This window comes from Phascolarctos cinereus, unplaced genomic scaffold (genome assembly GCF_003287225.1).
Source record: "Phascolarctos cinereus isolate Bilbo 61053 unplaced genomic scaffold, phaCin_HiC Scaffold_726;HRSCAF=1367, whole genome shotgun sequence".
Classification (NCBI taxonomy): Eukaryota; Metazoa; Chordata; class Mammalia; order Diprotodontia; family Phascolarctidae; genus Phascolarctos; species Phascolarctos cinereus.
In genome coordinates, this window is record NW_027556098.1 from 84,455,963 (window position 1) to 84,477,540 (window position 21,578).

Below are 21,578 nucleotides of genomic sequence, written 5' to 3' on the forward strand. Positions count from 1 at the left end.
GAATGCTCATTTAATTGTAGTATTGGTCTTCCTACTTTTTTAAATGTTTCTTGTGGCAGATCAGTCCATATGTTAAGTAGAACATTTAGTGTTTTAACTGCTACCAGAAAGGAAAATGGATGGCCCTACGTCTCCGCTGCATTCATCTCAGCTCCCCCTCTCTCCTTTAGCAATGTTTTATTACACCAGCTCTCTTGAAGCCTGCTTGTCTGGCACTTCTGTGAGTCTGTCTTGTTTGTTTTCTGTTCTTTATTTTGATGGTGTGGTATTCCTATTTTAAATGGCTCAATCCATTTATCTTATGTTGTTTGTTTTTCCTGGATCCAACATTCTCTTTTCTTTTAAATTGACTAATCTGCCCTAATCCTGCCTCAGACATGTTATACATAGCTGTGTAATCCAGGGCAAGTCACTTAACCACTGTCTGTTTGTTCCTCATCTGCAAAATGAGGCAAATAGTTGCACCTATATCCCAGGGTGGTTGTAGGGATCAAATGAGATCATCGCTGCAAAGTGTTTGCAAAATTCAAAGCATTATATAAATGCTAGCTACCTTATTATTACTGATTGATATAAAGTTGGAAGCCTTATTGTTATTACCCTCAGTTTCACGTAGTACTTGGCATTGCCTCGCCAAGAATTATGCACTTAGCACATCCCACAATCACATTTTGTTCCATATTTTTTTTTTAATGCTTTATTGATACTTTAGTGGTTTTCTCTCAGTTGTCACTTGGCAATAAAGTACAGCCATACTGTATATCCTAACTCCTCTAAAACTCATTTCAATTTAAAGAAAAAGGAACATTTCAAAGTATCTTTCAGGTTCTATGCCCATAATCGGGGTAGTTAGGTGGCCCAGTGGATAGAGCATCGGGCCTAGAGTCAGGAAGACTCATCTTCCTGAGTTCAATTCAGGCCTCAGCCACTTACTAGCTGTGTGACCCTGGGCAAGTCACCCAACCCTATCTGCCTCAGTTTCCTCATCTGTCAAATGATCTGGAGAAGGAAATGGCAAACCACTCCACTATCTTTGCTAATAAAAAAAGTCAGACATGACTGAAACAACTGAACAATAGCAACAGCCCATAATCTACATTCTGTTCCCATAGTCTACCACTTCTCTGCCAAGAGGAGAGATATCTATTTCATACTCAGTCTTCCATTTCTGTAGAATTGTAAATGATTGCTTGCTAAGATAGTTGACAGTTTTGAAGACATCTTCTAAGTTTCATAAAAATTAGCTCTGTCTCACCAGACACGTATGTAAAGCATATATAGTTCCTGTAAATTAGGAAGTGTCTGCATAGTAATTTCGAGGGAGTTGGTGACTCACTGAAGCCTGGGTACAAATTCATCACCATCAAGCCAACCTGGTAATAACAAGCCTTTCTACATAGCTAAGCTGGTCCCCAGGCCATGTCACTGTGAGGCGTTGCAGTATTAGGGCTTTAGTGTAAAGACAATGACCAAATGAACTGCCAAGCCAGATAACAAACCACAGGAGCAGTCTGGCTACTCCTCCCATTGTAAAGACTGCAAAAATAAAATGCCTTATTCTAAAGCGTGGACAATTGTGTGCTTTTGGAAAGAGGCAGAAAAACATCAAAAGCATATAAAAGATTGTTCTAAATTACAAATAATACAAACTCAGATTAAAATTCACTATTCACCTCATACCCATCAAATTGGCAAAGATGACAAAATGGATCAAATGAGATGATATTTATAAAGTGATTTGCACAGTGCCTGGCATGTAGTAGATGCTTAATAAATGCTTAGTTCCTTCTTTCCCTCAAAAAGCCTAAAAAGATAGAATGGAACCAGTGAGACATTAAGAAATTGAATGCCAGCTAATTGTAATAACCAGCTTTGACCCCAGAAAAGAAATGATAGAAGCACCTCTTCCTCCTTTCAGTAGAGACTGGGGGACTATGGATATGGAATGTTGTCCACACTGTCAAATATAGTATCAGTTAGTTTTGCTTAAATGTTTTTCTTTGTCACAAAGGAGAGTTTATTTGGTGAGGGAATGACAAGGTATATCCAGAAATGGCTTTGTTGTGCAAATAAAATATATCAATAAGACTTTTGAAGGGAGAAAAAAAGGAGATTAAAAGAAAGCCTAAGTAAAGGGTCAGGCAGTCTGGGAGAGTAGAAAGAGGACTGGTTCCAGAATCAGAAAACCTGAGTCCAGATCCCACCTCTGACAGATGTACCTGTGTGACCTTGAGCAAGTTACTTAACTTTCCCGGGCCTCACTTTCCTCATCTGTAAAATGAGAGTTTTGGATTAGATTTCCCTTTGAGGTCTGTTCCAAACTCAGATCTACAGTTCTATAGGCTAGCAGCAGAAAAGTTGGAATAGGCCTCATATAATTAATGATTTGTTCTCATTTGATCTCAAAAACCTATAAGTGTATTATTCTCTTTCTTGCCCATAATATCAGGAGGTTGCTCTTTGGTTATATGTCTTCTGTCAGATACCATCCAGGTTTCAGGTAAATAGTTTCAGAAACATACCTCAGACCAAAGATCAGATACCTAGCTATAGCCCATGTCCCAGAGAGAAGATAACAAGTGTCCATAAATAGTTCTATCAACTCTCCCTTTGTCTCTGAGTCTTTATAGGACCCCACAACCTTCCATCTGAAATAGTCCAATGCTTGTTAAAAGAATGACAATCATAAAAGTCATTTTTCTTGTATAAGCATTCCCAGATATCTCTCCTAGCTGACTTTAATGTTTTTATTTAGGAATCTGGTTGAGTGTTGCCTTTTAGTACATTGGAAATGAAACAGATATCCCACAAGAGGAACAACGAAAACTGAAGTCACCTCCAGAGCTTAGATGTGTTTTGCATCATGGAAGGAATAGGCTAGGGGAGCCATCTGTGACTCATTCAGAGCTGCTGAATCACACTGGGTTCCTTTAAAACTAGGGATTCTTAAGCTTTTTTTTGAGTTATGAATTCCTTTAGTAGTCAAACAAAGCCTATGCTTCCCTTCTCAGGAAAACAATTTTTATAAATATATAAAATGAAATTCATAGGATTGCTAAGGAAATTAGTTATATTGAAATACAATTATATATATATATGTATGTATATGTATGTATACACACATACCTATATCTCTATTTCTATAGATATAGATACATGTATATATATGTGTGTGTGTGTATATATATGTGTGTATATATATACATATATATACACACATATATACACACACACACATACACATATTTTATTTTTAAGTTCACAGACCACAGGTTAAGAGTCCTATAGCGCATTCTCTGGGTGAGTGAAGATCATAATGGCATTCCAATACAAGAGCCTTCCAGATTGTCACAACCTTGTCCTGATCTGGCATCTATAATAATATTTATAACAGTGCCTGAGTTTTCCACTGCAGATAATTGAGTGTTGTCTTCTCCACTATCATCCAAAATTGGATTTAATATAATACTCTTATCAGAAATTTATCTTGGAGAAAAGAGTGATTACGCACATGAAACGAGAGTGGCAGTATCTCCTGTTCCTTCCCAATTATACACCCATATAGAGATGCCCTCCAGACAGCTATCCAAGGATATTCTTTCCAGCCTGCTCGCTTCCCTATCTGAATTAATATGTTGTACCTGACCTTCCTGGTGGTGGTTGTTCAGTTGTTCTTCAGTCATGTCTGACTCTTTGTGATCCCATTTGGGATTTTCTTGGCAAAGATCCTGGAGTGGTTTGCCATTTCCTTCTCCAGCTCATTTGACATATGAGGAAACTGAGGCAAACAGGACTTGCCCAGGGTCACGAAGCTAATAAGTGTTTGAGGCTGGATTGAACTCAGAAAGATGAGTCTTCCTGACTCCAGGCTCTTTGTTCTATTTCCTGTGCCATCTAGCTGCCCCTGGTAAAACATAGCAATGCTTTTTTTCTTCATCATCTCAAATCAGTATACACTATGTGTGTGGGGTATGTAAAAAAAAGATAAAATCCTATTTCATTGTCTAGCTTCATGAGAAACGTGAAAGATGGGTTTAAAACAACCCTGAGAAGACCTGTCCTGATTCATACTCTAGAACGATTAATCTCTTGTCTAGTTCAATGGCGGCAGTAACTAATGTCAGATAGCTTCAGAAAAAAGCATAAAGCTTCTTAACTTTCAAAACCATAGAGAAAAAAAGTCATTTGTGGTTCCAGGAGCATGAGACTATGCTTTCCCTTTCACCTGAATTCATGCTCTTGGCAAGCTATGTGGCACAGTGGATAGAGCTCTGGGCCTGGAGTCAGAAAAACCTGAGTTCAAATCTAGTCTCAGACACTTTCTTACTGTTTGACCCTAGGCAAGCCACTTAACTTCTGCCTGCCTCAACTTCCTCAACTGTAAAATGGGGATAATAATAGCATCTACTTCCCAAAGTATAGTTTGTGAGGTTCAAATTCTTTAATCTTTGTTAGAGCCTGGTACATAATGGGTGCTTAATGAATGCTCATTGCCTTCTCTCCCTGTCTCTTCCTTATAGTTTTCCTCATATATAGATGCTGTACTTATTTATTCAGTCATTCATTCATCAATCCATTCATTTAGTTAGTTATCCTTTAATTTTTCATATATTTATTTATTGGTGATGGGCCAGGGGAATGGAACAATGTGATAAGATGGAAAAATATTGACAATCAAGAGTCTCAGATTCTAGACCTTTCTCTGCAATTTAATTGTGTCTTTGAGCAAGCCGATTAACCTTTCTGGTCCTTAGTTTCCTTATCTATAAAATGGGAATACTACTTGCCCTAGTTTCCTTGTAAGATTTTGTTTTAAGGAGCACATGAGGTAATGGACATAAACATAATTGAAAAGCATAAATACAAATTCTTTGTTATATGAGATGGCTGTCTTGGAGAATGGGAGAGGAAGGAGGGATGCTCAGGGAAATTGAAATTATGTCAAAACAAAAGATAGCAATAAAAATGTGTAATAAGTACTCATTGGAACAAAGGCTTCTTTGCTAGACTAGACCTTAGAAATTATCTAGTTCAGGGCAGCTAGATGGTGTAGTGGATAAAGCTCCGGCCTTGGAGTCAGGAGGACCTGAGTTCAAATGTGGCCTCAGACACTTGACTCTTACTAGCTGTGTGACCCTGGGCAAGTCACTTAACCCTGATTGCCTCACAAAAAAATAAAAAAGAAAGAGAAACTATCTAGTTCGACCCTTTCCCTTGACAGATGAGGAAGCCGAGTCTCAGAGAAGTCATTGCATACACTTAGTAAGTAGCAAAGCTTCAATGAGAGCTCGAGTCCTTTGCTTCTAAATACAGTGTTCATATCACTATACTCTATTATCTTTAATCACATAATTGGGCCAGATTCTTCTATGGGTTTAGGGAAAAGAATCAAGGGATCATAGGCCCATCAAGTTGAAAGGGACTCCATAGTCCAGCACCCCCACCCCCATATCATTTTATAGATGAGGAAACTGTGGCCCAAAGAGGTAACTGATTGGCCTAAGATTACACAAGTAGTAATGGCAAAACCCTGAATTTGAACTCGGCTCTTCTGATTCCAAACCCAGCACCTTTTCCACTATAACACAGTGTCTCCCTAGAGGAACCATTTGGTGCACATCCACCCCACCACACAGGTTAAATAATTTGATGGGGCTAAAAAAAGGTTGTATAGAATTCAAGCCGGATCAGCCACTTGTCCAAGGTCTTAGAGCAGGGGCAGGAAACCTGCGGCCTCAATGCCACATGTGGCCCTCTAGGTCCTCAAGTGTGGCCCTTTGACTGAATCCAAACTTCACAGAACAAATCCCCTTAATAAAAGGGGATATTATTTTTTATTTTGTATTATCCCCTCAAGGGCCTCCAGGCTGCAGGTTCCCCACCCCTGTAGAGGGAGCCTCAGAGGTGAAATTGGAACACCGGTCCCAACTCCAATATCCTTCTCCCTGTGTCATTCTGACTCCCAGAAGATGCCAATATCTTTTCCTGAACATTTTTCTTCATTTTAAAGTTTATGGTAGAAATTTAAGTTTTCTCCCTAAAAATGCCAATTTGAATTTGAAATTCTTATCTCACAAGTATATTGAGGTATGAAGAGTTTGAGGAGAGACAGAAAAAACGAAATCTGCCTGAGGCCCAGGAATTCACTCCTATGTTTTTGTTTTGTAGAACACCTTCAAAATACCCACAGTCTCCAAAGAATACCAAACCATATCAAGGATCACCCGTCAAATACCGCAGCCCCCATTCTCCCAACCAAGAGACTCCAAAGAAGAAAGCAGACAAGGAGAAAGCAAACAAGGAAAAGGAAGGGGCTTTGAGTCAGAAAGCACATGGAGCTCACGGGGATCAGATGGGTGAGAAGCATCTTGCGGAGAAACACAGCCCTGGGTCAGGAAAGACGGACATTAGTGAAGGTAAGCCTCCTTGATAAAGCCAGCATAGAGGTATTTGGTCTCAGAGGGTGGGGTTGGAGGTGGGAGGAGAGGTCTGTAATTGACCATAAAATCAGCCTGCTTGGTTAAGGAAAGCATTGGCTTCTGCTGTGAGGAAGAGGAAGTTGGGGAGGGGGAGGCATTTCTTGGGGAAGAATGACTTTTCTAATACCACTTTTCAAATCATTTTGTTTCTCTGTTGAATTCTCTTACTCATCTCCCCGAGGGGAATGGCCAGAGTTGGAGACGAACAGACTGACTTGGCTAATGGCTTTGGAGAGGTTCCTAGATGTGCTGAGCAAGATAGGCTAGACATGGCCAATTTGTAGTTCTTAGCAAAAAAAAAAAAAATTGGTTTCACCTTAATCCTCAACCTGTGTTCCTTAAATAAGAAAGCAAGCAGGGATTGCTTTTGAGGCCTGTTCTTGTTTTTGTGTTTTTTAATAATAATATTAGTAATTGTGTTGATTAGTTGTGTCTGATTCTACCATGACCCCATTTGCAGTTTTCTTGGCAAAGATAGTGGAGTGGTTTGCCATTTCCTTCTCCAGCTTGTCTTACAGGTGAGGGAACCGAGGCAAACAGGGTTAATGACTTGCCCAGAGTCACACAGCTAGTAATGTCTGAGGCCAGTGTTGAACTTAGGAAGATGATGACTCTTCCTGACTCTAGGTCCAGGGGCATTCTATCTACTGCATCACCTAGATCCCCCCAATGTTAATATTAGCTAGCATTTATATAGAGTTTTAAGGCTTACAAAGTGTTTTACATGTTATCTCATTTGATTCTGAGAAAGGTAGGTGCTGTTATCCTTATTTTACAAAGTAGTAGGGGGAGGAGGGGCTGAGAGAGTTTTAAGTAACTTTATCCAGAGTCATGCACAGTTAGTAAATGTCTGAGTCAAGATTCAAACTCAGGTCTTTAGGAAGACTTCAGGTCTTTGCTTCCTTCCTTCCTTCCTACCTTCCTTCCTTCCTTCCTTCCTTCCTTCCTTCCTTCCTTCCTTCCTTCCTTCCTTCCTTTCTCAAGGCAGTGGGATTAAATGACTTGCCCAGGGTCACACAGTTAGTAAATGTCCAGTGTCTGAGGCCAGATTCTAACTCGGATCCTCCTGACACCAGGGTTCTATTCTGTGCCTCCCAGCTGCCCCTCCTTTAGGGAGATTCTCAAGACTCAAAGTCCAACAGGCTCTCATTCACTGTCTCTCCTAGTTGCCTCTTCCCAGGCTTCCCCAGTGAAACGCTGCCAGAGTTGTAGAGCTTGTTTCCCAGCTCATCCGTATCCTTGAATATTGTGCTGGTGTGGATCATTGGGGTTGTTCTGCCAATTTACCTGCCTCTGTACTCTTTAATTTTCTAACCCTTTCATGCACCATCAGGGAAGTTCACTGCAGGAACAACGGATGCAGAAGAAGCCTCCAAAATCCTGGCAGAGAAGAGGAGGCAGGTTCGTCTGCAAAAAGAGCAAGAAGAACAAGAAAGGCAGGAGAGGGAAGAGCAAGAGAGGTATTCTACATGCACCCCCACCTAGAAGGGAGACTCAGCAGCAGAGAGGGGCTCCGGCCCTTCGTTTCTGGATGATATTTTTAATAGAAGGAGATGGCTCACTTTTCTCTGACACTTTTAAGTGTGCAAAACACTTTTCCCTCACAATGGCCCTTTCAGAGGGAGGCAGTCCACATAGTAGGATCCCCATTTTGTACACAGGAGGAAAGTGAGGTACACAGAGCTCAAAGGTCTTGTCCACATATTTTTAGTGGCTTGCCCAGGCTCTCATCTCAAGAGTGACCTGAGTTTATTAGAAGGAAAGCATAAGTATTGTAATAGTTGTACCCAATTTTTGGACATGTGCTTGTCTTGTAGAGAGAGGTGCAGAGAGAAAGAAACACAGATGTGAGAGACAGAGAGAGAAGGAGGGAAGAAGGAGGAAGAAGGGGGGAGAGAAGGAAAAAGAGGAGAGAGGAAGAAAGAGAGAAAGAACAGTGAGAGGGGGAAAGAGATAGAGGAAGGAGGAAGAAAGGGAAAGAGGAGTAAGAGGGGGAAAGAGAAGAGGAGGAAGAAGAGAGAGAAAGGAGTGAAAGAAGGGAAAGAAGAGGAGGTGAGAAGAAGAATGGGAAAGAGAAAGAGGTGTGGGGGGGGACAGAGAGAAAGAGAATATGTATTTATAGATCATTTTAAGAGAATTTGGAGGTGTTTACTGTAGCATTTTTTTATCAAATATCTTGAATCATGTTTGTCTTCAAATAGAAATCAATTAGAAATACATTGTGTCCCAAAAGTCTTAGTGCAGTTTTAAGCTATTAAAGCTTAATTATAAATATAAATTAGTAATATAAAACCCAGAGTGTTACAGAAGTCTTTAGTGCAGTTTTAAACTTTAACTACATTAAGACCATTGGAAAACTCTGTATGTTGATAATAGCTTACACTTCTGTTTCACAAAGGGCTTCCCTCCCCTCCTTTGCCCTCCTTGAAAGGAGGCAGTTGCCAATATTATTACCCTTGTTTTTATAGATAATAAACAGATACAATAAGATTCAGTGAATTACCCAAAGTTTCACTAGCTAATAAAGCTAGGACATAGTCAGCATCTATGAAGTGCTTGCTGTGTGGCAGACACTGCACCAGTGACTTCTGATTTCAAATCCAGTGCTCCTTGTAACATCACCAAATAAGAAGACCCCTTTTAAGTACAAAGTTTCTCCTCCTTCTCTTCCTCCCCCTTTCACCACTGCTTTATTTATGTAAGGAAGATACCTAGATATTGCTGCGAACTGTTTCATCTGTATAAGATGAAAGGCAAAATAATTATTTTTAACAGTATTAAATATTAAATTGAAAATCAGTACTATTGATTTTTAAATAATTAAATCCAGAAGGGTCCTTTGAAGTTTCCTTCCATTTGTCCTCTGCCTTTGAAGTTTCACTTCCAACCAAAGCATACCTGTGTAGGCCCCTCAGTTGCTCTGAAATCATTGAGTAGCATCTGCGTGGCTACTGACACACTTGTCCTTTCTAAACTTTTGAATTCTCATTCCTGTTGCTGAGACTTGTTATGAGACAAGAGTGATGGACTCTGCTTTTTAATTGCTATTATTTAGGGCATTGAGATTTATAACTTGTAATTTGACAAGTCATTGTATTATCATTACTACGCACGTAACTGAATTAAAAATTGGCTTTGTTTAATGTGTTTGGGTTTTTTGGAAATTCAGGTAATTTAGAGCCTGGACACCTAGTCTTTTAAACTTTTAAGCCCAAGTCATGAATCTGTGTTAGTAGCTATGCATATAAAATGCATACGTTTAGGAGCAGTTTGAAGGGATTGTCTTTGAAGCGCCAGGCCTAAACTTAGGAAGAGCTGAGTTCAAATCCAGTCTCAGATACTTACTGGCTTGTGACGTCTAGACATGGCACTCAACCTGTTTGCCTCAGTTTCCTTATTTGTAAAATAGAAATAAAAATAGCACCTACTTCCAGAGTTTTTGTGAGGATCAAAATGATAATGTTTGCAATGCGCTTAGCAGAGAACCTAGCACATAAGCATCATATAAATATTAGCTACTATTATTATTATTATTATTATTATTATTATTATTATTATTATTATTATTTGGTATCATTACTCTGTGGACAGTGTTCATTAGGACTTCTTACAACTTTTCCTTTTGAATGTGTGATTTTTTCATTAAAGGCTACAGAGGGAAGAACTGGAAAGAAAGGCAGAACAAGACAGGATTCTCCAAGAACAAGAAGACCGTAAGAGGGAAGAAGAAAGAAAGCAAAGACAAGAAGAAGAGAACAGAAAAGCAAAAGAGGAAGCCCAGAGGAAAGCTATAAAAGAACAACTTTTAAGAGAGCAGCAAGAAAAAGAAAAGCAAGAGAGAGAACAGCAAGAAAGAGCCAGAATTGAAAAGCAGGTACAATATGTGTCCTCTGTGGAAGGGAAGGGAAGGAGCGTGCATTTATTAAAAGCACCTGCTATGTGCCAGGTAGGGGCAATGGGTGGTGTAATGGACAGAGTCAGAAATACTCATCTTCCTGAGTTCAAATCTGACCTCACACACTTACTAGTTGTGTGACCCTGGGTAAGTTACTTAACCCTGTTTGCCTCAGTTTCCTTATCTGTAAAATGAGCTAGAGAAGGAAGTGGCAAACCACTCCAGTATCTTCATCAAGAAAACCCCCAATGGGGTAACGAGAGAGTTGCACACAACTGAAAAATGACTGAACAATGTGTCAGGCACTGTGTTAAGCAATTTTTTTTTTTACAAATGTGATCTCATTTGATCCCATAGCAAACCCTGGGTAGTAGGTGCTATTTTGGTTCCCCATTTTATAGTTTAGTAAACTGAGGCAAACAGAGGTTGGTTAGGTGGCTTGCCCAGGGTGACATAGCTAGGAATTGTCAAGGAACTGTTGAACGTAGTTCATTTTTCCAGAAAACATGCATGCATCTGTTGTGCAGTATCCCCTCAAAGATGGTCAGTCCGGCCTTTTCTAGAATCCCTCCATGACAGGGGACTTGCTGCCTACCAAAGCAGCCTTTTTTTTTATTTTACAGTTGTAATTGTCATTTCTTTCTTAACATGTACTTTACTCACCCCTTCTGCATCTTCCATCCATCAGTCCTAATTTCATGCTCCAGAGCCATGTAGAAAATGAATTCTTCTTCATGATAGCCCTTCAGATATTTGAATGCAGTGATACTTGAACATGGAGACAGTCCTACTTCCTTCACCATCACTTTTCTCCTCTAAGCGATGTTTCTCATGTTAAATAGTTTTACCTTCTCACCAAGCTCCCCTTCTGAACATGCTTTAGCTTTTCTATATCACTCTTAAAATGTGATATGAGGAACAGAAGGACCACTACCCCTGCCACAATATGGTCTGACCGTGGTAGAGCACATCATGTCCAACCCATAAAAAATTATTGGTCAAAAATAATTTATCAACAAACAAGTCTGACACTAGGGATAGGGATGTTAACATTAGATTGCAAACAGAAATTATAATTGTACATTTCCAAATATCTCTCACCCTGAAATGTATGTTACTTCACTGGTTAAACATTAAATACATTTCACAAAATATCATTCATTCACCAAATATTTTAAAGTTCTTCTGTATGCAAAGCACTATGCTTAGACTGATATAAAGATAAATAAGATGAGGTTTCTAAGATTGTGTAAAACCAAAGTCTAGATATTATGGCTTTCACTTTCCCCAATTGTAGTTGTGCCCAGCTTGGGTCACCATGGCCATAAGGAAGGGAAAAGAATAGAAAATTATGAGAATTCCTCAGAGTTTTGACTTCTAAGCACAAATAATCTGTCCTTCCACATCTTTTTATTAGAAAGAAGAGGCGGAAGCTAAGGCCCGGGAAGCAGCTCAACAGCTGCGTCTAGAACGAGAACAGATCATGCTGCAGATAGAGCAGGAAAGACTGGTGCGAAAGAAGGTAAGGTGAAGGGATGGGGAAGGACCAGGTGAGCCGCCCATTAGAAGAGAAGCAGGAGAAAGGGGGCTGTCTTTCTAAAGGGCACAGGTTCTCTCTTGAGCAGCTTTCTCAGGTCCTGGTCCGGCTTCTGCCCAGGAGCTGGGGGATTCCTGGTCTCTTTACCTGTTTCTAGGCACCTGTGCCCACTCCCCTGGTATTTGTTGGCTAAGAGGTTTTGGCTTGGAGGGCACAAAGGAAAGAGAAATAAAGAGAGATAGAGAAAGCAATTCTAAAGGTTTGTCTTGCCTCAGTGGGCTGGCTCTGATTGGTGGGTACATACCAGTCTAAAGAGGTTTTTCAAAAACTGGTTGGTCATAAACGAAAAGTCTTTGACGCTAGGGAAGGGGGGTAGCCTGTTTCTCAGATGTTAATGTTTAGAGACAAGATGGTGTAGAAAGGTCTCAGAACCAGAACATTTGGACTTGGAATACTGGATTTAGTCAGAAGATGTGGGTTCAGTTTCTAGCTGTGGCAGTTGGTAACAATGTGGTCATGAACATGTCACTATACCTTTCTGAGATTCCAGTTTCTTCACAAGCAGATAGTATAGATTTTATATCCTTTTCTCATAGGGTTATTGTGAAGAAAATGCTATGCAACTTAAACAGATAAAGCAGATAAAGCAAATTAAGAGGCTTTGAGTTTCATATACAGTTCTCTTCTTCGGTTCTACGATGTATATAGAAATGCTTATTTTGTTTGGTGTTTGCTAAGTTCAGAATAAAAAGTAAAATAAAATGAAAAAACTTGTAATGCTATGCAGATGTATGAGCTTTCAAATGTTTGGCTCTTTTCCTGTTAAATATAGGGTTAAAAGTACAGATTCACAGTAGAACTTGAGAGCCCTCTCTCCTCCGTGGACTCTGAGAACATCCATTCTCTGAATTATGTCAGGTTTCATCCTTTCCACGTTACTTGTACTTTTCTGATGCTGGGTCTCTTATTTGATTCCCTTTGCTTTCCAGAGAATAGATGAAATCATGAAGAGGACAAGGAAAAGTGATGTTTCAGCAGAGGTGAAGGTGAGGGATTCACACTGTTATTTTTATGTAGTATCTACTGGCTAAGAGGTTTTGGCTTAGAGAAATAAAGAGACAGAGAAAGCATTCATTAAGTGCTTACTGTGTGCGAGGCACTGTGCATAAGCACTAGGGATACAAATACAGCAAGCATGGCAATCTCTTCCCTCAAAGAGTTTATATTTTAGTGGAGGGAAATCACATAAAGGGGAGCAGGAAAGGAGGGGAGGGGATAAGCCTACAACACCTTGGTATGGAGATGTTTAGGAAGTGCAACAGGGGCCTGGTTCTGGGCAAGTAAAGCAAGAATTCACTTATTAAAGCCCAGCTTCCCAGAGGCAGAACCCAAGGTTGCTTTGGAAGGGAAGTAAGGCTGATGGCCAGAGTTTCAGGAGCAGAAATGACACGAAGGCCTGGTTCCAAGCAAGACAAGGGAAGAAATGAGAAATAAATTCGAAGGATTTGTAGGAGGGAGGGAAGACTACTAACTAATAAGCATTTGAGTCTTCTGTCATCTTGGTATTTTAGAGAATACTGAATTGCTACCAAGAAGAGATAAGTTCAGGAGAGGGGTTTGAAAGACAAGGCAGAGATAGTTTGCTTTATGTATAGAAGGAGATTCCCAATGGGTGGAGCCACCAAGGGAAAAAAGGGTCATCCACATCAAGGCAGAAAAAATGAGTAAGGAGAAGAGAGAAAGCAGAGACAAAACACAGAATAGATGCTTGCCTCTAGCGGCCTCAGCTCTGCATTTAAGGCCCCCATAAGCCAACCTCCCCCTACCTTTCCAGTTTCATTTCGTTTCCATCCAGGTTAGACTCACCTGCCTGATTAATCCCACCTGTTACCATTGCACAGGGGTCCCTCATGCTTGCAATGTCTGTCTTCTCAAAGCCATAACTTTCATCAGGCTTCCTCATTAACTATGAGGCCTTTATTGATTCCTGCAGTTATTAGTACTTTCTTCCCTCTTGAAATTACATTATCTTTAATATATTCCCTGTATTCATTTTTTTGTATTGTATCCTTCCGGTAGATTTCACCTTTTTGGAGGAAAAGGACTTTTTCCTTTTTAACTTAGTAGTATCTTTGGTATATGGTAGAGGTTTAATAAATGTTGAATTTAATTAATTGGTAGATAGATGACCCAGTGAAGAACTAAATATTTTCTAAACTTTTTAAAGTCATTTCTTTCCCTGCTTCAAGTTAATCTTTCATATATTTTGTTTGTGGCAGAAGGAGGAGCCTATATTGGAGACTCAGCCCAAACAGGAGACTCAGCCAATTTTGAATGTGGAAAATAATACATCAAAGCTAGTTGTACAGAGTAAAGTAGGTGAGTATAGGAATAAGTTTATCCTTGGTATACTGTTTTTAAAACATCCACAACTAATAATCATATTTAACTATAAATTTTTTTTATTGTTGGGAAGGTCCTTAGATCACATTGTCCAACCCAGTGTGTACAAGATGTTTCTCTCCCCAGTCACCATGTCAGAAACTGTGGGCTTCATTTGGAAAATCATTGATGCCACAACATGCATTTATGTCAGAAATCTTACAAAGTATATAGGCATTTATCCAAAACCCAAAGCAAGCATGATATGCAATGGGAATACACTAGAATTTTCCCTAATAGATATGAAAGTAAAGCAAAGATGACTACTTCCCCACTATTATTTGATATAATTTTAGAAATTCTAGCAACAACAGTAAGACAAAAGAATGAAATTAAAGGCATAAAAATAGATAAAGAGGAGATAAAACTATCCCTATTTGCTGATAATATGGTGGTATATTTGGAAAATATATACTAATAGTATACTTGGAAAATTAATTGCTAGGGAATCAGCAAAGATACTAATCAAGACAATAGCTTCGGCAAAATTGTAGGCTACAAAATAAACTCCCAAAAATCAGCTGCACCAATACATGATTCATGACGATTCCAAAAGACTCCTAATGAAAAATGCTCTCTGAGAGAGAGAGAGAGAGAGAGCGCTATTGAACTCTGAGTATATGCTGAGTATATGCTTTCTTTCCCCCACAACATGGCTAATATGGAAATGTTTTGTAATGAAAATGGGAAAAAGAAGAAAAGAAAGAAAAATTTTTAAATGGACATTTCTATGTAATTTCTATATAACAATGACAAAATCCAAGAAGCAATAATAAGTAGAAAGGGAAATTTCATTCCAAATAACTACAAATTCGTAAAATGTGTGGATTGATTGATCGATTTTCCAAAGCACACAAAAGACTTATGTAGATTAAATTACAAAGTACTCCTTAAAGGAAAGTCATCGATAGTAACCAACTGATTTAGTACCCAATAAAACTAGAAGTCAAGCCTCTGGATGCTTATTCATTGAGCATTTATATGACACTAGTCTGTTTTCATGTTGGTCATTTCTTATATTCTTTATTAATTGATTGCTCTTTTACAGAGAAGAAGATTACATGTGTTCTGGTGGTTTGTTTTTTTCCTCCTGTTCCTCCCTTTAAGAAAATTACTGGTAGTTTTGGTTGTTCCATACTGATTATAGGCAACCTAAGACCATAGGTTTATATCAAAGGAACCTTCCAGGTCATTTAGTCCAGTGCTATCAAATTCAAATAGAAATGGGGGTCACTAAATTGTACATAAGGATTCTTGCAGGTTGCATATTGACTTAGAAAACCACCTATTAACATTATCTGTGTTTCATCACATTTTTATTTATTTCGTTAAATATTTTCTAGTTACATTTTAATCTGGCCCAAGTGGCACTTGGGAGTGTTGTGAGTCACAGGCCACATGTTTGACACCTCTGATCTAGTCTATTCTCATTTTATAGATGAGGAAACTGGAGCCAGATAGGTAAAGTGATTTGCCCAAGCCATGCGACAAATAAGTTGCATAACTGGCATCTATCTGAATGAAGGTCCTATGGGTTTCATATCATGTCCTCTTACCACATCTCAGTGGATATACCCATTTGAGAATAATTTTTCAACCTTTTCTTTGCCTTACAATGAGTAGAAATGGAAAAACTGTCAGATATTTAACATGAAGCTTCCTTAGTATGCCTTAAGCTTTCTTTGCATGCTAGGATTTTGTTACCTGATCTGTTTTCCTCATTTAATCTATGAAAAATCAAATAGAATCCTACTCTGCTTCTATTCTAAGAAAATTTGTGGTTTTGTTGGAGGATTGAATCAGCTGACCCAATCAATGTTCATTTCTCCTCGAGTTACTTTGTTTCAGTTTTTTTTATGATTAACCTAAGGAATTCTGTTTTAATGATTCTTGTGTTCCAAATTAGAAATGAATGGATTGACCCCCTACCAAGAAACTAATGGGGTGGGACGCTCTGCTCCTGAAACTATCTCCCAGGATGTCTTCTCTAATGGTCTTAAGCCAGTAGCAGGACTTATCCATCTGGATGCCCTAGATGGGAAGATGAACAGTCTGGATGATTCCACAGATGAGGTTCAGTCTATGGATGTTAGGTACGTGTGTTTCTTTCACACTTAGCGCTCGTCTCCTCTGAGCTGTTAACTGACTTCTCTTGGGTTGGTCTCCTTACTCTACTCTGATGCAAGGACCAGTGATGTAAGTTAAAGTAATTTGGATGATACGACAAAATTTGTGGTGGCAGGTTAATACTACTTTCCTTTATTTTGCATGAGGGAGTTTTTATTAGGCTTTCACTAAATAAGATACTGGGTTTTTTTTTTTCTCAAGACCTCAAGGCCCAAACTTAAGAAGTGTTTAATATAGCATGCATTAGTTGGGAACTTGTATTTATGTTATGCTATTCTAGAGCAGTACTGTGAGATATTGTAAAAGCCCAGGCAGGAACATGTATGTGTGTGTGTGTGTGTGTGTGTGTGTGTGTGTATGTCTGTGTGTCTGTCTGTCTGTCTGTCTCTCTGTCTGGTGGGATGGGAGGAAGAGCGAGCCAGACGGGTGAGGAGAACATAAGGCATGGAAGAGACTATGTGGCATTGTGAGAATGAGATTGGAGCAGGGTCAGTGAGGGAGTGATACCTGGCAGAAGGAATAAGACAGTGTATACAGTGTTGTCAAAGTCAAATAGAAACAAATCCCTGCAGCTATATATTGACTAGAACATCACAAATGAACATAACTTGTGTTATATTCTTATTTTTTTGTTAAACCTTTCCCTGATTACACTTTCATCTGGGGCTGTCTAGCTTTGAGTTGGAAGACTCAACTTCTTGAGTTCAAATCTGGCCCCAGAGACTAGTCGTGTGACCCTGGGCAAGTCACTTAACTAGGTTTGCCTCAGTTTCCTCATGTATAAAATAAGCTAGGGAAAGAAATGGCAAACCACTCTAGTATCTGCGCCAAGAAAACCCCAAAATTGGGTCAGCACAACAACATGAATTACGAGATGTGTGAAAATCTGGGTATTCTCAAGGCTTTTCCCCTTTAGAACTCTCTAAAAATGACATGAAGAGTCACCGTAACAGTCTCTAAAGAGCTGGCCTCAAGGTCAGGGAGGCCTGAGTGATTAAGTCCTGCCTTGGACACATGCTGGCCACGTAACCGCAGCAAGTCACTGAGTTTCTCAATGGCTAGCTAACTATTTAAAGTCATATGATCAAGAGAAGGTGCTGATAGGCATTGATAGAAGAATTTTTTTCTTGAGAGTTCCTATGCCATGAAGTCACAGATCCAGTTAAAAAAAAAAAGCTGGGGTAGCAGGACCTCTTCAGATCCTTTTCCTTGGCCACATTATCCCTCCCTCTACCCCAGGAGAAAATCCCTGAGACATATGAAGGCCACCCCAACACTGTTTCAGCCCATTAGATTTAGTCTCATGAGCCCCTTTAAAGAGAGTCTTTGGAGTTGAGGGAGGGAAGACAGAGGAAACCTGCTGCCAGGCTTTAAGAAAGAGTTGAGAGGGGTGAGAAAATGTGTTGATTGAGGAATTGAGGGAGACTAGGCTTTCTGCCTTTCTGTGACTTTGGGTCAGCAGTTTTCATAACAACAACAGCAAAGCTGTTTCCAGTCAGAGGAAGAAATCTCCTAAAACCTAAAATCCTTAGCTACACTGCCTTTTCTCTTTCCTCAGTATTAAGATAGTTGGCTGGGGGTGCAGATTTGGCAAGGCTTTGTGATAGGGATTGTGTTATGCATCCCTTCTGTCCTGGTATTAGTGAGATAGTTACCCTGAGCAGAGCTTTTCACAAAACTCAGTAGGCAGAAGGAGAATGTTGTTAATGTAAGTACGACCGCTATTCCAAAACTGGCTTTGGGTGATAAGGAGAGGAAATCAGAGAAGCTAAGGTTTTACTTTTTAAAAGACTATATAAGAGGGTGGGATCTCAAGGTTAAGGCCAGGCTGGAGTCATCCAGCCAGGTCCACTAACAGCAAGCAGTATTCTCTAGCCTGTCTTCTATAGGACTTATCTCTCTTTAATAAGATTCACAGATTTAGAGTTAGAAGGGACTTCAGAGATCATTTTACAAATGAGGAAATGGTGCCCCAAGAAATTTAAGAAACTTGCCTATGATTCCATAGATTAATAAGCATCAGTGATGGAATTTTAATGTAGCTAGCTAGGGCGAGCTAAGTGATACCATAGTGCATAGAACACTGGGCCTGGAGTCAGGAAGACTTATTTTCCTGAGTTCAAATATGGCCTTAGGTATTTACTAGCAGTGTGACCCTGGGCAAGTCAATTAACCCGGTTTGCCTTAGTTTCCTTATCTGTAAGATGAGCTGGAGAAGGAAATGACAAACAACTTCAGTATCTTTGCCACGAAAACCTTAGAAGAGGTCATGAAGAGGCTGAAAAACAACTGTACAGCAACCTCTGACTCCAGAGCCAGTATTCTTCCCATTATATCACATTGTTTTCCCAAGGAGAGAAGTTAGGAGAAGAACAAACATTAATTCAGCATGTTCTGTTTGCAGAACACTGTAGAAGGTGCTGAGGGAGATAGCAGGTTCAGATAAGACACAAGCCTTACTGTCGTGGAGCTTACTACAGTCTAGTAGGGGGCTAAGGCACTAACACAGATAAGCTAGTTAATTACAGAGGTATAAAAATGTTCTATAGTGAAGTTGTTATTGACAGGGAAGGGATCAAGTCAGTCAGCATCCATTATTATATACTTACTATGTGCCAGGCAGTTGGGGGAAGAAAGGAAGGAAGTGAGGGAGGAAGGAAGGAAAAAAGAAAGAGGAAGGAAGGAAGACAAAAAAGAAAAGGAAGGAAGAAAGGAAAAGAAGGAAGGTAGAGAAAGGAAGGAAGGAAGGAAGGCAGGAAGAAAAAAAGGGGAGAAAGAGAAAGGAAGGAGGGAGGGAATGAAGGAAGGCAAAGCCATCCCTTCATGGAGGAAACATAATGCAAATAATTGTTACATTCAAGATATATACAGAGTAGATGAAGATAATCTGAAAGGTGAGGAATTAGCAGCTGGGGGAAAGGCCTCTCATACTACGTGAGATTTGAGCCTAATCTCAAAGGGAATTAGGAATTCCAAGAGGAGGATGTAAGGAGGGAGAGCATTCCAGGCATAGGAGACAATCAGTGCAAAGTCATTGAAATGAGAGGTAGAGTGTTATGGGTGAAGAACAGCAGGTAATCCAGTATACCTAGATTGTAGAATGTGTAGCGTGGCATAAAGTGTAAGAAAGGTAGAAGTAGTGAGAAGGTAGAAGGTAATGAGCCAAGTTACAAAAAAATTTTAAATGTAAAACCAGAGGCCTTTATGTTTGATTCTGAAGGTAATAGCCCATTGCAGTTCACTGGGTGTGATGTGTGTGTGTGTGTGTGTGTGATGTGTGTGTGTCTGTCTGTCTGTCTGTCTGTCTGTGTGAGAGAGAGAGAGATGGCACAATATTTTTTTTAAAATCACATTGGCAGCTGAGTGGAGGATGGACTGGAGTGGGGAGAGACTGGAGGCAGGGAGATAGCTTAGTCCAGGGGAGAAATGATGAAGACCTGAATTCAACATTGTGGCAGTGTTGAGTGGAGAGAAGGTAGCAACTTCATGATTTGGCAGCAGATTAGATATATGCAAGGTGAGTGAAGGTGAGGACTCAAGGATGACACCAAAGTTGTGAGCCTGGGGGCCTAGACAGTTATGAGACTATTGGAAGGGTCAAAGTTTGGTGGAGAGGAAAGATAAATGAATTCTGTTTTGGACATGTTAAGTTTAACACGCCTATTGCACCTCCAGTATGAGATGTCTAAAAGGCAGTAGGAAATTCATGACTCTGGCTCAGCATAGCAACTAGGGCTGGATATATTGATAAGGGAATCACCTGCATAGAGATGATAATTGAACCTATGGGAGCTGGTGAAGTGACCAAGTGAGATAGTAAAATGTGAAAAGAGAAAGGGACCCAGAGCAGAGACTTTGGATAAACCCCACAGTTAGTGGGAATGATAAAGAGGAATATGGAGCAAAGGAGGCTGAGGCAGAGAGTTGGAGAGATAAGAGGAGAACCAGAAGAGAGCAGTGTCAAAGAAAACCCAGAGAAGAGAGTATTCTGGTGGAAGTGTCAGGGTGTGCAGAGAGGCCAAGGAAAATCAAGATTGAGTAAGGCCATTAGATCTGGCAATTAAGAGGTCATTGGTTACTTTGGAGGGAGTGGTTTCAATGAGTTAAGAGGCCAGATTGGGAGAGTTTCAAAGAGAGTTAAGTAGAAGGCTTTCTCAAGAAGTTTATTTATCCCTGAAGGGGGAGGAAAGATAAAGGTTACTGAGCATAAGATGTAGTTGTCAGGAATGACTTTCTGGAGGAGGGTGGTATTTGACAGACTTAAAAAATGAGTAGGAATTCAACAAACAAACTGCATGAAAAGGGGTTTATTATGTACACTTAGAATAAGAATAAAGGCACAGATTCATATAAGCACAGAGGATAGAGAGTCATCTAGTTTGGCTAAAATAAAGAATGAAAGGCAGGGAGAGGTGGGAGAGAAGAGAGAAGACTGGAAACAGGAAGTATGGAGACTTGAATGCTAGGCAGATCAGTTTGGCTCATATAAAGCAGAGAATTCTTTTGGGCAATAACCAGATCAGTAATGTTCTACTATAAGATTTCCATTTTCCACTGGGAGCCAAATGGGGAAAATCAGTATTTACTTTGAAGCTAACTTTGCTGGTGCGTGTTATAAACAACACTTAGATGGGATGGACCTCTGGTGGCCTAGGCACCATGTCAAACTCACAGATGCCTATCCCAGCCAGTCCTCTAGATGGGGGGGATATTATGTGCCTAGGCCATGGTCATGATGATCACATGTGCACAAATATCAGACTCCTTCCTGAAGCTCTCTTTAGCTTTAGTTTTTTGGTTTTGCTTTCTGTTTTGGCTTTCCAGTCTGTAGGTTGGTCCACTTGAAATGACTTGCCTCATCATAGAGTAAGTGTATCTAATCTCTCTGTTTCTTGACTCCGGCTGCATGGAAATGTGTCCAAATATAGAAAGCCTAACCCAGAGTCATGCTGTGCCTTCACGCAAACCCTCCCAATCCATGTTGCTTGGTTTAATACACAGGGACCTGATGCTTATTGATACCCTCTAATTTTAACTAACCTCATTTGTTTTCTGATTTTGTCCTCTACAGTTCCTTCTACATGTACCTTGCCTCTAA

The 21,578-nt window shown here is 39.9% G+C and overlaps 1 protein-coding gene across 8 annotated transcripts in view; it reads left to right on the forward strand.

Moving 5' to 3' along the window:
• MAP7D2 (MAP7 domain containing 2) overlaps positions 1 to 21,578 on the forward strand; it is a 179,839-nt gene that overhangs the window by 152,025 nt on the left and 6,236 nt on the right. For all 8 annotated transcript variants that reach the window (XM_078146633.1, XM_078146634.1, XM_078146635.1 and 5 more), the window contains 7 exons: positions 6,169 to 6,416; positions 7,813 to 7,939; positions 10,128 to 10,353; positions 11,792 to 11,896; positions 12,901 to 12,957; positions 14,191 to 14,290; positions 16,260 to 16,446. In XM_078146633.1, the coding sequence (XP_078002759.1) occupies positions 6,169 to 6,416; positions 7,813 to 7,939; positions 10,128 to 10,353; positions 11,792 to 11,896; positions 12,901 to 12,957; positions 14,191 to 14,290; positions 16,260 to 16,446 (1,050 nt within the window). The remainder of the gene's footprint in view (positions 1 to 6,168; positions 6,417 to 7,812; positions 7,940 to 10,127; positions 10,354 to 11,791; positions 11,897 to 12,900; positions 12,958 to 14,190; positions 14,291 to 16,259; positions 16,447 to 21,578) is intronic.